This window comes from Zalophus californianus, chromosome 3 (genome assembly GCF_009762305.2).
Source record: "Zalophus californianus isolate mZalCal1 chromosome 3, mZalCal1.pri.v2, whole genome shotgun sequence".
Classification (NCBI taxonomy): domain Eukaryota; kingdom Metazoa; phylum Chordata; class Mammalia; order Carnivora; family Otariidae; genus Zalophus; species Zalophus californianus.
In genome coordinates this window covers 150,898,868-150,919,212 of record NC_045597.1, presented here as the reverse complement: position 1 = coordinate 150,919,212, position 20,345 = coordinate 150,898,868, and the positions used below count along the sequence as shown (strand labels likewise).

At 38.9% G+C, this 20,345-nt stretch overlaps 1 protein-coding gene across 4 annotated transcripts in view; it reads right to left on the bottom strand.

The window, feature by feature from the left end:
* ANKAR (ankyrin and armadillo repeat containing) overlaps positions 1 to 20,345 on the bottom strand; it is a 77,464-nt gene that overhangs the window by 35,261 nt on the left and 21,858 nt on the right. For all 4 annotated transcript variants that reach the window (XM_027589054.2, XM_027589055.2, XM_027589056.2 and 1 more), the window contains exons 6-11: positions 16,679 to 16,859; positions 15,298 to 15,517; positions 13,603 to 13,638; positions 7,008 to 7,209; positions 4,176 to 4,384; positions 1,137 to 1,241 (exon numbers count right to left, since the gene is read on the bottom strand). In XM_027589054.2, coding sequence (XP_027444855.2) covers positions 1,137 to 1,241; positions 4,176 to 4,384; positions 7,008 to 7,209; positions 13,603 to 13,638; positions 15,298 to 15,517; positions 16,679 to 16,859 — 953 coding nt within the window. The remainder of the gene's footprint in view (positions 1 to 1,136; positions 1,242 to 4,175; positions 4,385 to 7,007; positions 7,210 to 13,602; positions 13,639 to 15,297; positions 15,518 to 16,678; positions 16,860 to 20,345) is intronic.

Here is a 20,345-nt window from a genome sequence, read left to right as displayed (position 1 = left end):
AATACCAATTAATAAATATACAAAGAAGAAGATGTTTATAGCAGCATTATCAACAATAGCCAAATAATGGAAAGAGTCCAAATGTCCAATGACTGATGAATGGATAAAGAAGATGTGGTGTGTATCAAACACACACACACACACACACACACACACACACACACACACACACACACAGTGGAATATTATTCAGCCATCAAAAAGAATGAAATCTTGCCATTTGCAATGACATGAGTGAAGCTAGAGTGTATTTTGCAAAGTGAAATAGAGAAAGACAAATACCATATGATTTCACTCATATGCAGAATTTAAGAAAGAAAACAGATGAACATAAGGGAAGGGGAAAGAAAAAAGGGAGAGAGGGAAACAAGCCATAAGAGACTCTTAATGATAACAAACTGAGGGCTGATGGAGGGAGGTGGGTCGGGGATGGGCTAGATGCGTGATGGGTATTAAGGAGGCAACTTGTTATGATGATCACTGGGTGTTGTATGTAAATGATGAATCACTGAATTCTACTCCTGAAACCAATACTGCACTGTATGTTAACTAACTAGAATTTAAATAAAAATTTGAAAAAAAAAATAACATTGCGTGGGGACAGATGGTAGCTACACTTATGGTGAGTATAGCATAATATATAGAGTTGTTGAATCACTATGTTGTACGCCTGAAACTAATATAATATTGTGTGTCAACGATACTCAAATTAAAAAATATATATATAAATATATATTCAATAAAAATAAATATTTATATCTATATATATTGTCAGGTAAAGGAAGTGATCTTAGAAAAAAGAAAAACGGAAACTTAAAATCAACTAAAAAGTTTCCTCTACAACTAAAAATAGATTTTGAGGGGCTCCTGGGTGGCTCAGTCAGTTTAGTATCTGCCTTCAGCTCAGGTCACGATCCCTGGAATCAAGCCCCGCATTGGGCTTCCTCGGTGGGGAGCCTGCTTCTCCCCTCTCCCTCTGCAGCTCCCCCCATCTGTGCTCTCTCACTTGCTCTCTCGCTCTCTCTCTCAAATAAATAAATAAAAACTTAAGAAAATAGATTTTAAAGTGACTGAACATAATTATAGCCCTAAATAAAATAGCATAAGCAAAAGACAGTTAATAGATTTTACATCACCTGCATCCAAAATATATTTCCAGTATCCATCATTTGCTAAGCAAATAACTTCCAAAGACATCACGGCCATCATCCTTCGTTTATAGCTTTCACACTGCAACATTTCTGGTAAGTGTTCCACAGAAAAACACGTTATAATTTTACAAGTAGGAATGGAATGACTGATCTGCTTCTGTACAGGCCAAGGGAAGCTGTGAGTTGAGATCACCTCTATCACCACCAAATGCTATTCATTAAATTTCCTCTGTGCATGATGGCCTTCTGTGAGGTGCTGAACAGATTGCAAATGCCCATCATCTTTGAGGTTTTTTAATCTATAGAGTTGGTACAAAAAAATCTGAAATTTTTTATCTTTGGTCTGAATGACTTAGATTGACTGGTCATATGGTTCAAGTACACTGGGAAAACAGTATACCTTTCTCTTGCCTGAAATCAGTTGCTGAATAAAATTTGAATGTGGGGGCACCCGGGTGGCTCAGGCACTTAAGTGTCTGACTCTTGGTTTCACCCCAGGTCATGATCTCATGGGTCATGAGAGTAAGCCCTGCATTGCTCCACGCTCAGTGGGGGGTCTGCTTCAGATTCTCTCCCTCTGCCCCTCCCCCTACCTGTGTGTGCGCTCTAAAATAAATAAATCTTTAGAAAAAAAATTGAGTGTGAGTTTTACGGATGGCAAAGTAAACTACATTATTGTCAATAAAAATTTAATATCCATTAAATCACATATGGATCTTTATACATTTCCTGAGGATGAAGAAGACACTTCAAAAAATCTTAAATGAACTTATACTCCAGACAGGAGATAATGCAAATAAATATATATGCTTCTAAACAATGTCTATGGTACAAGAAAAAAAACACACAGAAGTATCCTTTCCTGGTCTCTCTTTACCCAACCCCTTGTCTTACCCAACCCCTTGTCATAGCAAATCTGGTCCTAATCCTACCTTGGCTCGATTCCTCCATGGAGCTCTCTTTTAAAATTCAGCTACTACTCCAAGAGCCAAAACTGGAGGCGTCTAACAAACTTTGACTAATGCTTCCTTTCTTCATAGTGGAAATGGGCACTGTGAGGAAGGAGAGCTATTCCAAGGCTCAAAGAAGCAATGGCTAGATGCTCACTGGTTATTGTGTTCAAGTCATTATCAGCACTTCCCAACAATGGCTGCAGGAAGGAGTGGCTGTCGGGAATTTTTTGTGCCATTAGGCTCTTCCTGTCAGGGGCTGGTTCTTCCAACAATTGAGGTATTTCAAATGTGTTATTCTCTTAAAAGTAACAGGATGGTCTTCTGAGTTCCTCCTTAAAAGGCTGGGATATAATGATATATATGCATGCAAATAAACATTGGAAACACTCTCTAGTATCTCTTGGGGCTGATACAATTAGAATGTGTTCACAGTACCCAGTAAATTCCAAAATCAGGTATTGAGCCACTTTTGAAACAAATTACTCAGACTTCTTGAGACAGGAGAATGGAGTTGAAAATCTTAAATATATCTTATCCCATCCTAAAATGAGTTGTTGGGAAAGCCATCAGTTTTCATTCCCCAATTGGTTTCATTTTTGCTTTAGTTTTATTTTAGTAATGTAATGCATGCTCATGATTGAGTTAAATGTTACTAAAAGGCCTATAAAAAAATAATAGTGGTTCCTTGCCTTACCCTCTCCACTTTTCTGAGTTCATTTCTCCAGATATAACCACTTTGGACTCTCTCCCTATACCTTCTGTGATTTCCATATCTCTATATTTCTAGATACTTACACCCACTTTCGCTATATTGATTTGAGACATCATCGATTGACTTCATGTTATGGTAAAGGAGAAGCTAGCTCTTTCAACACTGTGCTGCCATTTCCTCTCTCCCCTTCCCCATGTTTATAGTATTCAGTTAAATTAATATTCCATACTTACATTATAATGCCTATACAGATATTATTCACAGGTAAGCATTGTAGTGTACCACAGTTTTGTCTCCTTTCTTACTTTTGTTTTTCCTGGAGGTAAAATTATTTCATCTGCTCAGTGTTCGTTGTACCTACTGGGAATGCCTCCCACATTTTCCCTTTGGCCTGGGTACACAGTTTCCATTCTAGGACTTCCCTTTGCTGTCATCTTTGAAATCCCCTTTGCTTTTCTCTTGGGTCAGACTCCCAATTTCCTGTTTGTTGAGAATTCCTGCCTAAGTCTCTCTAGGTCTTTTCTGGCTAGCCTCAGCAGAGAGCATTCCTGACTGGCACTTTGGGTCCTAGAGCCTCCTAAAAGGATTCATGGTCGGAGTCTGAGAAGTCCTCAGCTTCCCCACTGTTGGCTTGGAATGACTTCTCCAGCCTGCTAAGTCCTAGACTTTCCTGCTTCCAGTATTTTGTTGCTATGGTATCCTTTCCTGTTTTCTCCTGAATGTTTGTTTCCTGCTGTTGCTGATGTTCTTCTTTAAGCTCCATGTAATTTTGGTGGGGTCTTGGGAGAGAGTAAACTTAGATGTGTGCATTCAATTAATTGTCCTAGTAGCCCTCACCCTTATAATATTTCTGGCTAGACTGAACCCAAATTTGGAAAAAAAATCTCCAGCAAAATTTTTCACAAAACATTTATCAATATATGAGGAAAAATGTTGCCGAATCTGTCTTTTAAATTGGAAAGGAATAAATTGGAGGGAATCTTTGTCACTTGAACTTTAATTTCCTTCCTCTTTCTGTGTTTATTTTTGTTTGTTTTTGATTTGCTTTTTTGATGGAGAAGACGATAGATGGGCTTTTGGAGAAAGTTGGAAAATAAAAATATAATTGTATAAAATATAGTCTGGGTTATTATTCTTTGATTTTAATTTGGAAATAAAACTACTTTTGTACACACAAAATGTAGTTCAGTATTATTTGTATTTCTGGTTTTAACTAAAAAATGTTTATTTTATGATCTTTAACTGTTTAAAATATGCATGTATTATTTTATTTGCTCTATTTCAGAGTAAGCATCAATGATTAAGCTGAATAATAATCAGAACATTTATTTATAAAGAGATTATGTGTTGTATACTCACCTACTAAAGTTTTCCAAACGGGGAGTTCAGGAATATTTAACTCTATTATATGCTTGAGAACCTCTGTGTGAAAGGTTAGCACTGATAAGTGAATTATATTATTTCCTTTAATATCTGTTTTTCTCCAGTTAGCACCAAGAGAAAATAGGTACTGAATAGTGTCCAGTGCTCCTGAGGTGGCAGCAAGCAGCAGGGGGGTACACTGATTCCTAAAAATCAAGGGCATATTACAGTAATTAAGCACAAGTGTTATCAGCACATTTTACAAATGAGGAAACTGAGGCTTGGGGAGTGTTCCAACCCATTTCTTTATTCTTCGTGTCCAGTTCTCAAATCCCAGCTTCCTTTTCGTGGCAGAAACTGAGTTTCTCAAAATCCCACTATCTGCTTTTTAGATAGTGCAGATCTTTCGGTTAGGCACATGGCTGTCCCCCCAAATAGTACATTTCCCAGCTTCCTTTATGGATAGCTATGACCACATGCCTAAGTTTGGCCAATGAGACGTTAGTAGAAGTTACGTGGGCAACACTCTAAAGAGAAAAGGAATGTGCCATTACCTTTCATTTCTTTTTCTCTTCATGGCTAAAATACAGGCATCACAATGAAAGCAGGAGGTGCCGTTTTGTACTGGGATATGGAAACCACATGTGAAGAAGCAATGAGAGGAAGGCTATGTGTCCACCTTGTCGGAACTACAATATTTTGGCGTACATTTGTCACAGTAGCTTCAACTGTATCTTAACAGATCTACTGACTAGCAATGTGACCTGAAGCAAACAGACTTACTTTTTTTGTCTGTCAAAGAATGAGGGTAACAACACTCAGCTCACAGTGTTAGTGTCAGGGATGAATAAGGTGCTTAGTGCAGTCTGGATACATATTCCCCTCATACTCTTTTCACCATGTCACACACCTCAAAGTTATTTTTTATCCTTATACGCATGCTTTCCTCTCTTCATGAAACCTCCCCTCTTGCTGCCTGTCCTTGAATTTTCACCTCTGTTCAGCTAGCATCAGACCTCTCTCTTTCTCTCCTCCATTCCCTTTTTCCTGGGTCTGTGGAAACTCTTGTCTTTTATGAATAAACATCTCTTCACTTTCTCCCTTTTGTACTTCAAAAAGACTGTTCTCTTGCTTTCTTTATCCTACTCAATGGTAGGAATAAAGATTAATTCTACTTTAACACCATCACTCTGACTTTCCTCATATGAGAAATATACTATCACATAAATTATGTTTCTCTTTTCAGTTCCATATTGCCTCCCCCCACCCTGTGGGGTCCTCTTCCAGGACCTTAGCTCATGAATTGCCTCACCAACATGACTTCAACATCCATGCTAATGACTGTCTGTGTGCTGATGTCTCGGCTCCTTGTCCGACCTTCATTTGTGCTCCACAGTCATACACACCTGCGTTGTCACACTCTTCATGAGCTCCACATAGATCCCAACCTCAGCAACTGTCCTCTCTATGAATCCTTTCCTTTTTCCTTATGTTCATAGATAGCTTCTTACTTCCACCTCTGATATCCAACTGTTTGACCTTTTGCAATCTACCAGTCTTTATCCCCGTGCTCCTCTTCTGCTCAAAGATACATCATCACAATATGACAGAACCAGAGCCGACTTGGGTCTCCACATTCCATGGCTCTTTCCAGAATCTATTAGTTAGAGAATCTATTAGCAAGAGACCCTGGTGTCCTGAGAGCTTTCTCTATATACATCTCTGCCCTTACCTAGAGGGAGGATTAATTTCTTCACTGAATAATAATGGCCAGGTTATGAGAAGACCCAGAAAAATCTGAATGAAACTAGGCCTAAGTCATGTTCAGAGATTCAAAATGATAACCTGTGTTTCAGTTGCTATCAAGACTGTACCTTCAGGAGAAGTTATACCTCCATCCAAAATGTTGGTCCTCTGCTAAGTTATGAAATAGAATTGTGAAATAGAAGCTAAATTGTGAAATTGTGTTTGGGATGTTTCCCTATTTCAAAGTTACTTTCTTCTTCTTTTTATTTATTTATTATTTTTTTATTATGGTATGGTAATCACCATACATTACATCATTAGTTTTTGAGGTAGTGTTCCATGATTCACTGTTTGCGTATAACACCCAGTGCTCTACACAGAACATGCCCTCTTTAATACCCATCACCAGGCTAACCCATCCCCCCATGCCCCTCCTCTCTAGAACCCTCAGTTTGTTTTTCAGAGTCCATAGTCTCTCATGGTTCGTCTCCCCCTCCGATTCCCCCCCCCTTCATTCTTCCCCTCCTGCTATCTTCTTCTTTTTAAAAACTTGTTTTTAAAAGATTTTATTTTTGACTAATCTCTACACCCAACCTGGGGCTTTAACTTACAACCCTGAGATCAAGAGTCACATGTTCTATCCAACCGACCCAGCCAGGTGCCCCCAAGGTTATTTTCTTCTTTTTAACATGTTTCTCTTCTGGATACCATTAGATGTTTCTCCTGTTATCCGAGGCCTATCCACATTGGTCTGGAGCACTTGAGCTGCCTCCTGGTTGGGTAGGTTCCAATTTAGAGCACATTTCTCTCCCCAGTCTCAGGCTTCTTCCAGAGCACTTGGTAGTTAACTTGATAAACTAGTCTGTAGAGCCACACCATTGAGATAGCATGGATAGGCTAGTAGAAGTTCTGTCTTTATACATTCTAAAGGCAAGTGGTAGACGAAGAAGATAGTGACCAGAACAGAGTAAGCCTTACTATAGTCTTTCACATCAGTGATACCAACCATTCCTTTTAGTGTCAGTGTTTGGGGCAAGCCACAAAAGCAGAAATTTATATTTTTACAAATGTTTAATAACTTACTCAGCTGTTGCCTCTGCTTCCAGCAAACTAGGATCCTTCCTACAGAGAGCAATGATGATACCAATATTGTCATAGAAAGCAGCAAAGTGAATTGGCATCCAGCCTCTTTTTTCAGAAAGTGTGTAATCAGCTTTGAAACAGAGTAGACAGATGGTTGTTTCCAAGGAGCAAGCCTGTGCAGCCAGATGTAGAGGTGTTGGGCCTAAAATGGATAGACAATCACTTAAGTGATCAATATCTAACATGTCTATGTAAAACATATGTCTTTTTGGGGCACCTGGGTGGCTCAGTGAGTTCAGCGTCTGCCTTCAGCTCAGGTCACGATCCCAGCATCCTGGGATTGAAGTCTGTTTCTCCCTCCCTGCTGCTCTTGTTCTCTCTCTCTCCCCTTCTCAAGAAAATAAAATCTTATAAATAAATAAATAAATAAATAAATAAATAAATAAATAAATAAAATATCTTTTGATATCCATCCACAGAGCTTTAATGTTGTGATATAAAAGCTCCAAGATAAGCACTAAAAGGATTAATTTAGGCAATTCTATATGTCTTTAACTCAGGATGTCTGACCATTAAAAATCAATCCTTCTTTATAAATTAAGAATAACATTGAAAATATTAAATATTTGAAAAATTAAGTCAATGTATAAAATAGTCTTGTGATCAAATAAGCTGTTTCTTGTTTAAATTATTTTCCATTTTATTTAAATGTTTTGTAGTAGGAAGCAATATCCTTTGAAATTGAAGGAAAAATACGCTCACAAAAGCCCTCTCTATGTTATGAAATCCAGTGGGTGTTTTTCAATTCTTACCTTAACCTCTCAACAGTAAGGCTCTTCCTCTTTAAAATATTTTTTTCCCTTGGCTTTTGTGATATCATAACCTCCTGTTTCTCTCCTATCCCTCTGGCTACTCCTTCATAGTCTCCTTTGGGACGTTCTCACTCTCCTGATGCCTACATGAGCCTTAAGGCTCTGTCTTGGGCCTTTTTATCTTTGCAGTGACTTCATTTATCACCTAAAAGTTGGTGACTCCCAGGATTATGTCTCAGATCTGTTTTTATCCTCCAAGCTCCACATATTTTTCTCCAACATCTCACTAGGTGTCTCCACACACCACCTCAAACTTAACATGTTCCAACTGAATTATCTTTCCCTCCAAACCTGGTCCTCTTTCCCTGCTGCCTAAATCAGTGAAGAATATCGCCATCCAGCCAGTTCTACAAACCAGTAACCTGAAAGACTGCTTAGTATCTCCTTCTCATCTCATCTCCCAAACCAGTCCATCACCAAGTCTAAGTATCTTTACCGCCACCACCCCCCCAACTCTACGCCTCCCACCTTGTTCTTGCCCTTCACCAATCCATTATTCCAAAATATAAATCTGATCTTCTTACCTACTGGCTTAAAACTTTCCAGTGGCTTCTCAAGGACATCTGATCATGAATATAGGAAAAGGATCCACTGGCTCCAATTTAACCTGAACTGCAAGCTATCCCCCCTCCCACCAAAAAACCCATGACATACACAACTTGTTCTCCTCACTTGGGCCTTCTTGCAGCTCCTCAAATGCAGGGTAGCCAGCCACATGACCCAGCTCGCCCAGGAAAGTACTCATCTATGCCTGTTGCCCCAGCATGATGATTAATAGTGCCTCTTCCATTTTCAAGTCTCCCTGATTTGGATGGTGAATTATCCGGTCACCTTGGGCTATTCCTGCTGTATAAGAGCTTCTTTCTCCCAAACAATGCTTTTCTGACCAGCATCCAGCTAACTCATATTTCTCAGCCTAAATGATAATTCCTCAGTGAAGCACTGGTTTTCTCCCAACTCAGACACTTTCAATGGCCTCTGGCCTGCCTTCCTTGTCTAAGCTTTACATCATAGTTTTTGATCATCTGTAATATCTGACCTGATTTATCTATCTAAAATCACTGCTTAGCCTTCCAGTTTCTGGTTTGGCATGGAAGGAGCTTAAGTCACCATTCTGTCCTAACAGCAAGTAGAAAACTAAACAACCTGAGAAATCAACAACTCTTCCTGGATATGATTGAGAAGTGAGGTCTCAGGGCAAAAATGCTGCCCCCCAAAGTTGGAGATACAGACAGAGATACAGAGAAGCATAAGTGACTAAAAAGAAATCTCCACAGGACCCAGTGCTAGAGTAGTAAAGCTGCCTCAGCCCCTCCAGCCAACCTAGTAGTCTTTAAGTTTTTAGCAATCACCCTTGGCCCAAGTGATTGATTAACCTTTCATTGTTTATCTATAGATTATGCATTCTTTCCAGAAAGAACAGAAGGCTTCTGCACAACACAAAACAGAAACCGGAACCTCTTGCATAGCCCCTTGGCACTAAGGAACCAGACTCCTCTGCACAACCCCCTTGCACAACCTCTAAGCATGAAGATAATGAAGATAATGTCTATAACTGACACCATTGAGTCTGCCTGTAATTAAAGAAATGTAGCTGATTTACGGTTAACTGCCCTAAACTCCTTCAAAAATCCTTCTTGGGCCAGGCAGAAAACTTGAAGTTAGCCTTTGGACAAGAGTCTGCCTTCTCCCCCGGTGGCCAGCCTCCTGAATAAAGCTTGTATTCCTTTCTAATCAAAACTCGTCTCTCGAGGGGCGCTTAGGTGGCTCAGTCATTGGGTGTCTGCCTTCGGCTCAGGTCATGATCCCAGGGTCCTGGGATCGAGCCCCACATCGGGCTCCCTGATCTGCGGGAAGCCTGCTTCTCCCTCTCTCACTCCTCCTGCTTGTGTTCCCTCTCTCGCTGTGTCTCTCTCTGTCAAATAAATAAATAAAATCTTTAAAAGAAAAAAAAAAACTCATCTCTCAAGAATTGGCTTTTTGAATAGCAGGCAGTTGAACCTGGGTTTTGGTAACAGTAGGAAAATCTGAACTATAATTGACAAATTGCTGGTGGCTCATTGTGGATAAGTTGAGGAGTTAAAACTCGAGGGGGACCCAGTCCCAGGGGGTCCCCATGCTTTAGTGAGTTTTAACTCCAGAAGTTTGACAAGGTCCTCATGGTAGATATCAGAGAAATATCCCCTCATGCTTGCGGGGGGGGGGGGGGGGGGCGCGGAGAGGCAGGGGAAAAGGAACCATTTTGAGATATACCAGAGCATTCCATTTCTCTTAACAAGGCTTGCCCTCAGGAGAAACTATTTTACCAGAGCTTAACCTGCTGGGTTTTATCAGAGCCTAACCTACCTGGGGGGGAAGGGAAATACCCAACTCTGGCCCCCCTCCAGCCACCCTGCCACACCTAAGGTGGGGGCCAGGACTGAGAGTACATGTGAAGTTCACAGTCCAGGAGCACAGGCTCCCCAGAAGACTGAGACCCAATCATAGGACTATGGAACATGGTGGTTCATGTCAATCAACAAAAGGCTGTTAGCTGCTCTCAGCAGTAGAAACATCAAAATGACCTGACGAGTATTTTTTAAAAACCACACAAGCCTCCCTACCTGCCCTCTCCCTCTCTTCTCCCCCTTGTTCAAAAAAAAACCATTTCAGCACAACCTGAGGGCAGGAGTACTGTTCTTATATCCCCCTCTTACTACTTTAAAGTGTGCTTAATTGGGCACCTGAGTGGCTCAATCAGTTAAGCATCTGCCTTCGGTTCAGGTCATGATCCCAGCGTCCTGGGATTGAGTCCCACATTGGGCTCCTTGCTCAGCAGGGAGCCTGCTTTTCCCTCTGCCTGCCACTCCCCCACTTGTGCTCTCTCATCTGACAAATAAATAAATAAAATCTTAAAAAAAATTTTAAAAATAAAAAATAAAAAAGCAACACAGGTTAAAAAAAAAATACTACACATTCTATAGTGCACAGGAAAGCGCCCCACAACAAAGAATTATCCAGCCCACAATGTCAACAGTGCTACAAGGATGAGAAACACTGGCCTAAGACATGCTAGAATTAGCGAAGTTCTGGAGGGGTTTATGTAGTCTGAAGAAACTATTCTCTGAGAACGCTGGTTGAGGGAATAGATGCTCTACTGGGACCTGAAAGCCATATTTATTCCTTTTTTCTGAATATCTGTATTACATGACTCTATTAATTCCACCAGTGATTGTCATATGCTACCCTGCATCCATCCATTCATATATTCATTTAACAACTATTTCCTAATCACTTACTAATGCTAGGCTTTCTTCTGGGCACTAGAATATCATGGCAAAGTGAACCAAATCCTTGCCCTTTACTGGAGCTTATTCAAGTGAGGGAGACACAATAGAGAGATAATATCATATAAGGTAGGGATAAGTGATACTTAGAAAATGAAAAAAGAAAGCAGTAATGCAGGAAGCACACTATTGTTACTCAACTGCAAATTGCTACAGGGTGGGTGGGCCAGATAAGCTCCATGCCCTCCCACCCTTTACTCCCCACCCTGCAGAATTTGCAATCCCTGTCCTTCGGCTTTCTGTCGGTGTCTGCCAGTGGGGATCCCTGGCAGGAGATTGGGGGAGAAGAATGAGGTCAGCACACTTATTGTCTCTAAGATCATCTCAGGTTAGTTGCATTCCTCCCCCAATGGAAGATGTCTGGTTTGAATAACTGCTGCCCTCCCCCACTAGACTCAGGTCTTCGCAAATGGTTTCTTTAAAAATAAACTCTCCTTGGCAAGAAGATGCAATGTGACAGTCTCTTCAATAAATGGTGTTGGGAAAACTGGACATCTACATGCAGAAGAATGAAACTGGGCCACTTTTTTTCACCACACACAAAATCAACTCAAAATGTATTATAGACCTAAATATGAGACCTGAAAAGATAAAAATCCTAGAAGAGTGCATGGGCTGTAATTTCTCTGACATCAGCCATAACACCACCTTTCTAGGTATGTCTCCTAAGGCAAGGGAAACAAAAGCAAAAAATAAATTATTGGAACTACATCAAAATAAAGAGCTTCTGCACAGTGAAGGAAACAATCAACAAAACTAAAAGGCAACCTACTGAATGGGAGAAGATATTTGCAAGTGATATATCTGATAAGGGGTTAATATCTAAAACATATAAAGAACTTATAAAACTCTACACTCAAAAAACAAATAATCTAATTTAAAAATGGGCAGAAGACACGAACAGACATTTCTCTAAAGAAGACATACAGATGGCCAACAGACACATGAAGAGATGCTCAACATAATTAATTATCATGGAAATACAAAGCAAAACCACAATGAGATATCACTCACACCTATCAGAATGGCTAAAATAAAAAACACAAGAAACAATGAGTGTTGGTAAGGAGGTGGAGAAAAAGGAATCCTCATGCACTGTTGGTGGGAATCCAAACTGGTACAGCCATTGTGAAAAACAGTATGGAAACATTCCTCAAAAAATTAAAAATAGAATTACAATATGATAAAGTTATTACACTACTGGGTATTTGCCCAAAGAATTAAAAAACACTAATTCAAAAGGATACATGTACCTCTACGTTTATTGCAGCATTATTTACAATAGCCAAAATATGGAAGCAGCCCAAGTGTCCACTGATAGGTGAATGGGTAAAGAATATGTGGTATGTATATATATAATGGAATATTACTCAGCCATAAAATGGAATGAAATCTTGCCATTTGCAACAACATGGATGGATCCAGAGGATATAATACTAAGTGTAATAAGTCGCTCAGAAAAACACAAATACCATATAATTTCACTCACACGTGGAATTTAAGAAACTAAACAAAGAAAAAACGAGACAAAAAAACAAACATTCAGAACAAACCAGGGAGGAGGTGGTTACCAGAGGGGAGGTGGGTGGGGGATGGGTGAAGTAGGCAAAGGGGATTAAAGAGCACACTTGTCATGATGAGCACTGAGTAATGTACAGAATTGTTGAATCACTATAGTATACACCTGAAACTAATATAAAACTGTACATTAATTATACTGGAATTAAAAAAAGATGTCAAACTCCTGAGTTGGAAGAATGGCTAAATCATGCTACGATTCACCACTTTCATGTCAGGTTCACTGTGTTGCTGACTGTGTATTCTGGGGATAAACAAACCAAACTGAAGTTGGTGGTCATTGATCAACTAAATATGACTAAAACCTGAAAAAAAAAACCCTCCTTGAATTATCCTATATAGAGTATGAAGGCATAGTCTCTTAGAGATAGAAGATACAGCCTTCAAAATTTTTTCTGATTCTCTGTATTCAATACTTAGGTCAAATCTCTCACCTCAGTCAAGAATGCCTCATTCCTCAGACCTCACAGATTGTTAATGTCACTAGATGGCAGCATATCTAAATAATATTAGCTGCATTTATTTATTTATTTATTTATTAAGACATAAAAATGACTTTAGCCTGATTTTATAAAAATAAGTACAGGTAACTGCAAATTCCACAGTCAAAAGAAGAAAAAAGAAAAAAACCCCAAGACTTAAGAAAAATATAAATAAATGACCATGGGTAGAAAAAAATGTACACTTCAAAATATAGACAAAACATCATTATGTGACGTTCTCATGTGACAGAACATTTTGGAGATTAAATACTATAAGGAGAGTTTTAATATATGCAATAACCTTTTCAAATGCACCAAATATTTACTTATGTCTTACCATTTCTTTCTTTTCTCATGTCCATTTTTGATGACTCTGTTTTAAAGGGGAATACACAGAGAAGTATGATTATTAATGTACAGCAGTTTCCTAAGTTAGTCAAAATAAACTCATATGAATAAGAACAAAGTGGCTACATTTGGATACCAAAGGCAGGATTACATCAAACAGGATTGAGTTTAAGCTTTGGTCAAGCCATCTGGGCATGGTGCATGCCCCGACATCATGGCAGAGCAGACCTGGGGTACTGCCTCTCAAGTGTCTGATCAAAACTGACAGTTGGGGCAGTTCTGTGTTGTAAAGTCATAACGCGTAGACATTGCAGGTAGAGTTATACATTTTCCATACTTCAAAATCTATCCAATGGAATGGACAGATTCCAAATGGAAATCAAGTAGTCACAAGATGAACGAAAGACTTCAATTTACCAAAGATTTTTTTCACACCAAAAAATTACCAAATTTTACCAAAATTTAAACCAAAAAAGGTTTAAAACAGAACACATCTTTAAATAACAGAGTACTCATTACATTTAAACTTAACTGAATTTGTGCTCCATGTTAATCAAATAATGGAAGTATCTTAATATCAAAACATTTTAATCACACTGGTAAGAGTATAGAATTTATTAGCAGTCAATAGGATTAAAGCAGAACATTTTGTTTTGGTGTGTGAAAATTTAACACAACTTTTCAAGACAGCTAGCTAAAATATAAAATCATCGATTCTTATTGCCAATATTGTTATATCAGCTATTCCTGATATTTTATCTCTATTTCCCTCTTCAGTTATGGAGGACTTCTGCTTTCATTTTCAACGTTATCATTTTTATACTGGTTAAATTTATTCCAATGAATACATATAGAGGTATGCATAGCTAATAATCAGGAAAAATGGCTTTTTAAAGTCAAAACTAAATTAGCCTTAAAGGGGCCATTAACTTAAAAAATTATTATTATGGTGAATTTTTTGTTATGAATTATAATTTGTATTTATGTATTGTGAATATACTATTCCCTGGTTGAGAACTCTGGGATAAGAAATGGATGTCCTGCTGGGTTCTCCATTTATCTACCTTTTCTCTGAATTTCTATAGTACATCACTGTATATTAATTATCCCAGTGATTACCAAATGCTACCCTGCATTCATCCAACAACTATTTCCTGAGGCTTTCTTCTAGGCACTCGAATATCATGGCAAACAAAGTAAACCAAATCACTGCCTTTAAGGAGCTTATATTCAAGTGAGGGAGACACAATAAGCAATAAATAATACTATATAGGAGATCAATTAAGTGATATACTTAGAAAACTAAAAGGAGCCCCTCTGAAATAAGGGAAACAAAAACCTCAACTTTGCTCTAGGTCCCAATGCCAAATTTTAATCTTGCTCTAAAATCAACATGGATTCTTGGGGCGCCTGGGTGGCTCAGTTGGTTAAGCAACTGCCTTCGGCTCAGGTCATGATCCTGGAGTCCTGGGATCGAGTTCCGCGTCGGGCTCCCTGCTCAGCAGGGAGTCTGCTTCTCCCTCTGACTCTTCCCCCTCTCATGCTTTCTCTCTCTATCTCATTCTCTCTCTCAAATAAATAAATAAAATCTTAAAAATAAAATAAAATCAACATGCATTCTTAATTCTGAACAGGGGTAATAAGTAAAAGAAAAACAGTTTAAATTTTAAAAACTTTATGGTACCTTGGCTAAACATAATAAAGCGTCTCTGGTTGACATTGAAGTTAGCATTGCACAGTTGACATATAATAGCAACTCTGTTGTGTAGAGCGGCATGATGGAAAATAGTATAACCTGCTTCATCTGAAACATTGATGGTTGAGCTTGAGGTTTTACGGCTAAATGTATGGAAAACAGCAGATAATCCTCTTTCAACAGCAGACTTCATACCAAATGGGATGCTCTAAAATTATTAAGAGGGCCAGAATAAATTTTTCAAAGTATACTTAAAGTTTAGCTTAAGGAAAAAAAGGACAATAAATATATATTAATATATTTATAATAAATGTAATGTTAATATATAACATAATTAATAAATATATATTAATATAATCACAGGATTGGTGCTCAGTTACAGAATTTTCACAAGATCTATGTGGATAGTGTCTCACTGGACAAAGACTAAAGTTATTAGAACTAAAAGAAACATTGAGAACTTTAAAAAATATTTTTGGGAAGTTTTTTTCTCCCTCTTTTTTTAAGGAGAAGTAGATCCTTCTTCGGAGACAATTAAAACAGGATAGACAATTTTCTTTCTGAACTACTTAAACAAATGGAGATCACTGGGTTCCTTTTCTGATTGAAGAGCAATCTAATTTAGAAATCTAGGAAATAGAAATATATAGTTACAGAAATACAATTTGTCCTCTTTGCTCTAGTTCTCAAAACAGAGGTAAAAACAGTACACTCTTCTTTGAGACATTCTGACTACTTAATATTTTAAAATTAAATGAACAGGTTATTAAAATGTTAAATGTATGGACATTGAGATAAATAAATGGTAAATAAAGGCCAGTGTATCCATTGAAATGGGTGAGCTCACCACTTATCAGTTCCAGAAGCTGTACATGAAGCTTGTTGAAACAGATATAGTGATTTGATTCAGGATGACAGGTTTGTTCCTCAGGTTTGGTTCCCCAGGACTGAAGACTGACTGCCATTTACTAGCTGTGTGATTTGGGGAAGATCCTTAACTTACTGCACCTCAAATTTCTCATTTGTAACATAGGAATGATAACAATAGTACGAGTACCTTGAAAAAGTTTCTTAAAAGGATTTATAAAGTGCCTGGCACACAAAATAAGCACTCAATAAATACTAGCCATTATGAAGATTGGTCACAATCCAGTTCATTAATAGATTATTCTGTAACCCTACCAGAAATTTATAATCCAGAATTATATAGCATCTAAGCTGCTAAAATGTGGAAGTTTTATTTCATACTGAAAGCTTTATTTAACCTAATATTTATCCCTAAGATAAAAATTTGAGACATAGACTTATCTATAATAATATTATCTATAATAGTTTCCTACACTAAATTATGTGATAATTACTGAAATACCTTGCATTTCATAGCTTTTTTGAAACCAAATTTTTTCTTAAATTGTTCATGTAATTGGGCATCTGTTAGTGGAAGTCTTTTTGGTTTCAGATTGTTCACGACTTCATTTATGGCTCCCCACCACTTTGTCTTATATAGTTGATGATAGTAAGTTTCAAGTTCAAAACAGATCACATAGTAGCTATTAAAAAATAAAGAAAAAAGATAAATCTTTCTGATTTTGAAGTAATTTGGTACTTTTTTCTATACTGACTAAACTGTATTTTTCTATAATAATTAAATATAAAACTGTAGTTTAAATTGTACTTGACTGAAAAAGAAGGTCTTAGGGAAATACTATGTTATGAACTGGTCAGAGGCTAATATCCTCTCCTCCTTAACCTTGACTTCCATCCCAGTTTTCTGAATATAATAGACTTCTGCAGGGATGGAGGCATATTTGAGGACCTGTTCGCATTTATTTGAGGTTGTCATGCTTCCCATCCACCATCCTCTCCTCCCCAAAGGAAACTAGACCACAAAAATATAAACTAAAGGCTGTCTTCACCCACACCTTGCAGATACAGTGCCAGTCCAGGTGGCGGGACTTATCATATTTCCTGTGGGCCCTGACTTGTGCAGGTGCCACCTTCACGGATGGGGCCTTGCCTAACTTACTAGACTCCAGGCAGGCTCCAAAATCGAGGAATAGGTATTCTGAATCTTACTCAGATTTGAAGGCTTTCAAATCATGGTAGTGATGGGTTCTAGGGCCTAAGGAGCTGTATGAATCATACCTAGATGCTTGATTTACAGTGGACGACTAAACTTTCTAGAAGAAGACAGCTCACCTTTCTTCAGTGTCATACACGCTGCTAAGAGTAGACACCACAGACAGATACCCCAAGTCCCGTAATCCTGCCTCCACAGATGTGGGCATAGGGGATCACACTGAGGTTGCCCTTCGGCCTTCAAGTGGCCCAGCACCACATCATAGAGTCCCAGTGCCTACAACCTCTTCTTTTTATGGACTTCTCCAGGGAGTGAGCTCTGGCTGTGGTAAACTGTTATGGGGTCAGAAGCTGCTGACTACACCTGGGGCCCTGGTACTCAGTGATGTACTCTTAGATCACTGCTGAGGCAATGAAACAGACTTATAAATTTAACACACACCAGGGGAATGTGGGTTGATTTCTTCTAGAAATTCAATTTACTTATCCAATACAAATCAAGCAGCTAGAATCAGCAGGGGGCTATCCTACCTAGAAACTGAAGAAGCAAGAGGTGGTAAAGGTGGCTTTACCCTGAGAAAGTCTCTACCACAGAATTCTGCGGACGCCCCCACCCAAGGTTGGATACACAACCTACACCGGCCCGCAGAGAGATGATATTGCATGCACAGAAAGCCCAGATGGCCAGTGCCATGAGGGAGCCTTCATCCAAGTACTGCATAATGACATACCACTGTTCTTACTCAAAACCTTATGTGTAGTCATCAGCAGGGACTATAAGGGAGCCTCACTTTTAAAATAACTCTCTTCATATTATTCTGCCCGGGAATCGGCACCCAGCTTCTGAGGAGCTTCCAGCACCGCATTTCCCTGATATACCACTGGCATATTAAGTTGATTTCTGACCTGCCTCCTAATATCCACAACAGTATCACAATGCTGGTATGCTCTCCCCCAAATAGGACATTTTAGTACTGGAATAAATTAATCTTTTTCCTCCAGTCATTGTCACCTTAATAAATAATTCATGAGTTCTTGTAGTTTTACGGGTGGTCAAATCCTGAGTACCTGACTGTGGTCCCTACTTTTTGATTCTGGTATGGTAGAAGAACCCAACCTGAACCAAAATCAATCTAGGACTTCGATGTTCCCAGGCATGCCTGGAGGGCCAGTGGAACTGATCCTATTTTCGTAAGGGACCAGGGGTGTCTTAGGAGATAAACCATTCTGAGGAAAGAGAATATCAAGATACATAAAATCAAAGAGGGGAGATTTTTAAGAAGGCATGTTTTCAATCATTCAGATTATTCTCTGGTCCCGCACCAACATAGAATGATCCCTACATCACAGAAAAGAACAACTGTTAGGAAAATGACTAAACATGTTGTTTTTGCACCAAATTGTTAGGGGTTCAAGGCAGCACTTCCTTGAAACCAATAAAATTAGGAAAGAAATTCTCCTTGCTTCATTGGATTGGCTTCAACATGTCTCACAGTTGATGTACGCTGTTTAGCAGGCATGAGGAGGAGCCAGCCCCAGAGGTGACACCAGATCCCCAACCAAGAACAACAGCATCACTAATGCAATGGCATTAGTGCTGAGTTACCTTCATGGGGCCTATGGAGTGCCTGGAGCCCAGCAGTGGATCGTTACAGAGAGCTAAGACAGGAAAGAAGGAAACTGAAGAAATCTTATAGTACCTGAGAGCTGATCCACGAGCATATGAGATTCCTAGGAACAACTATATGGGGGTGGCAATTATGAAACTGAAAGTTCTCTAGTAATTGGTACAGGAACCAGGAAAATACTGATTAGTATTCCACTTGTGGTTTTTACTTTTACTCCATGCTGACTGGGTTTGGGAAACAACTCCTGCTGATTTTGAAAGCCTGTAAATTCAAATCCAACTAACTACAGTTCACCAACACTGATGACCACATGTTGTGCATTAGTCAGAAACTAGAGAACTAATTCCACTGTGGCATCCCATTGCAACAATATGACTGGATCCCTTACAGTTCAGTGGCAGTGTGCTTATGCCAGCCATGCTTCTTCATCCACAACAACCTCTCACCAAGCATAGCTTTCATCTCACCTGATTCCCTGCATCCCAGGATCATTAGTGTCCAGCCAGACACTACAACCTGGGAAAATAAAGCATTATTCAGAGGTGCTTCCAGGATACTATTTAGCTTGGCAAGGGTTGTACATGGAGTATGTCAACAGATGCTGGATCCCTGAGCGAGAGATTTCCTCCTCCAGGAAGATGCACACTAACTGTCCATTCTAAAGGCATGAGGTCTATTACTTAACTCCCTCCCAAATCATGGAGGTCATTAGCCACATGGTCTTTGACTTCATCTCAAGTACCATGTGAGCATCCAGGCAGTATTAATGGAAAGATCCACCTTTCATTGTTTATCCTGCTTCTCCCTCTGCCTTGTTTCTGGTATTTTCCTCATTGCCATGCATCTTGAGAAAAATTTATAACCTTTGTCTTTAGTTCTTCATATCCTATGAACCCTCCCCAACTTTACCCAGCTTATTACACATAGCCTATAACCAGAACTAATTCTCTTACCAAGTCATTGTCAAACTGAGTGCTCTCTTTAGTCTTAAGTTTACTTGGCCTTTTTCTCTGTTGAATTTGATGCTTTTAACTATTTCCATATTTTAAAAATTCTCCCCACTTGGCTTCCATGCTATCATACTTTCTTGGTCCTCTTCCCTGTATCATTCCTTCTTAGTCTCCTTTGCTTTCTCCTCTGCTTCTCCCCACCCCATTTAAAAGCTGCTATTCTCCAGAGTTCTAGACTTGGTCCTATTCTCTAAACCACTTCCATGCCTTAAAAAAACAAAAAACAAAACAAAAAAACCTCTCCTATATACTTTTAAATCTCAAGTCTCTACCTCCTAATAATAATGCCCCCAGCTCTACTTTCCATATTTCCAAACTT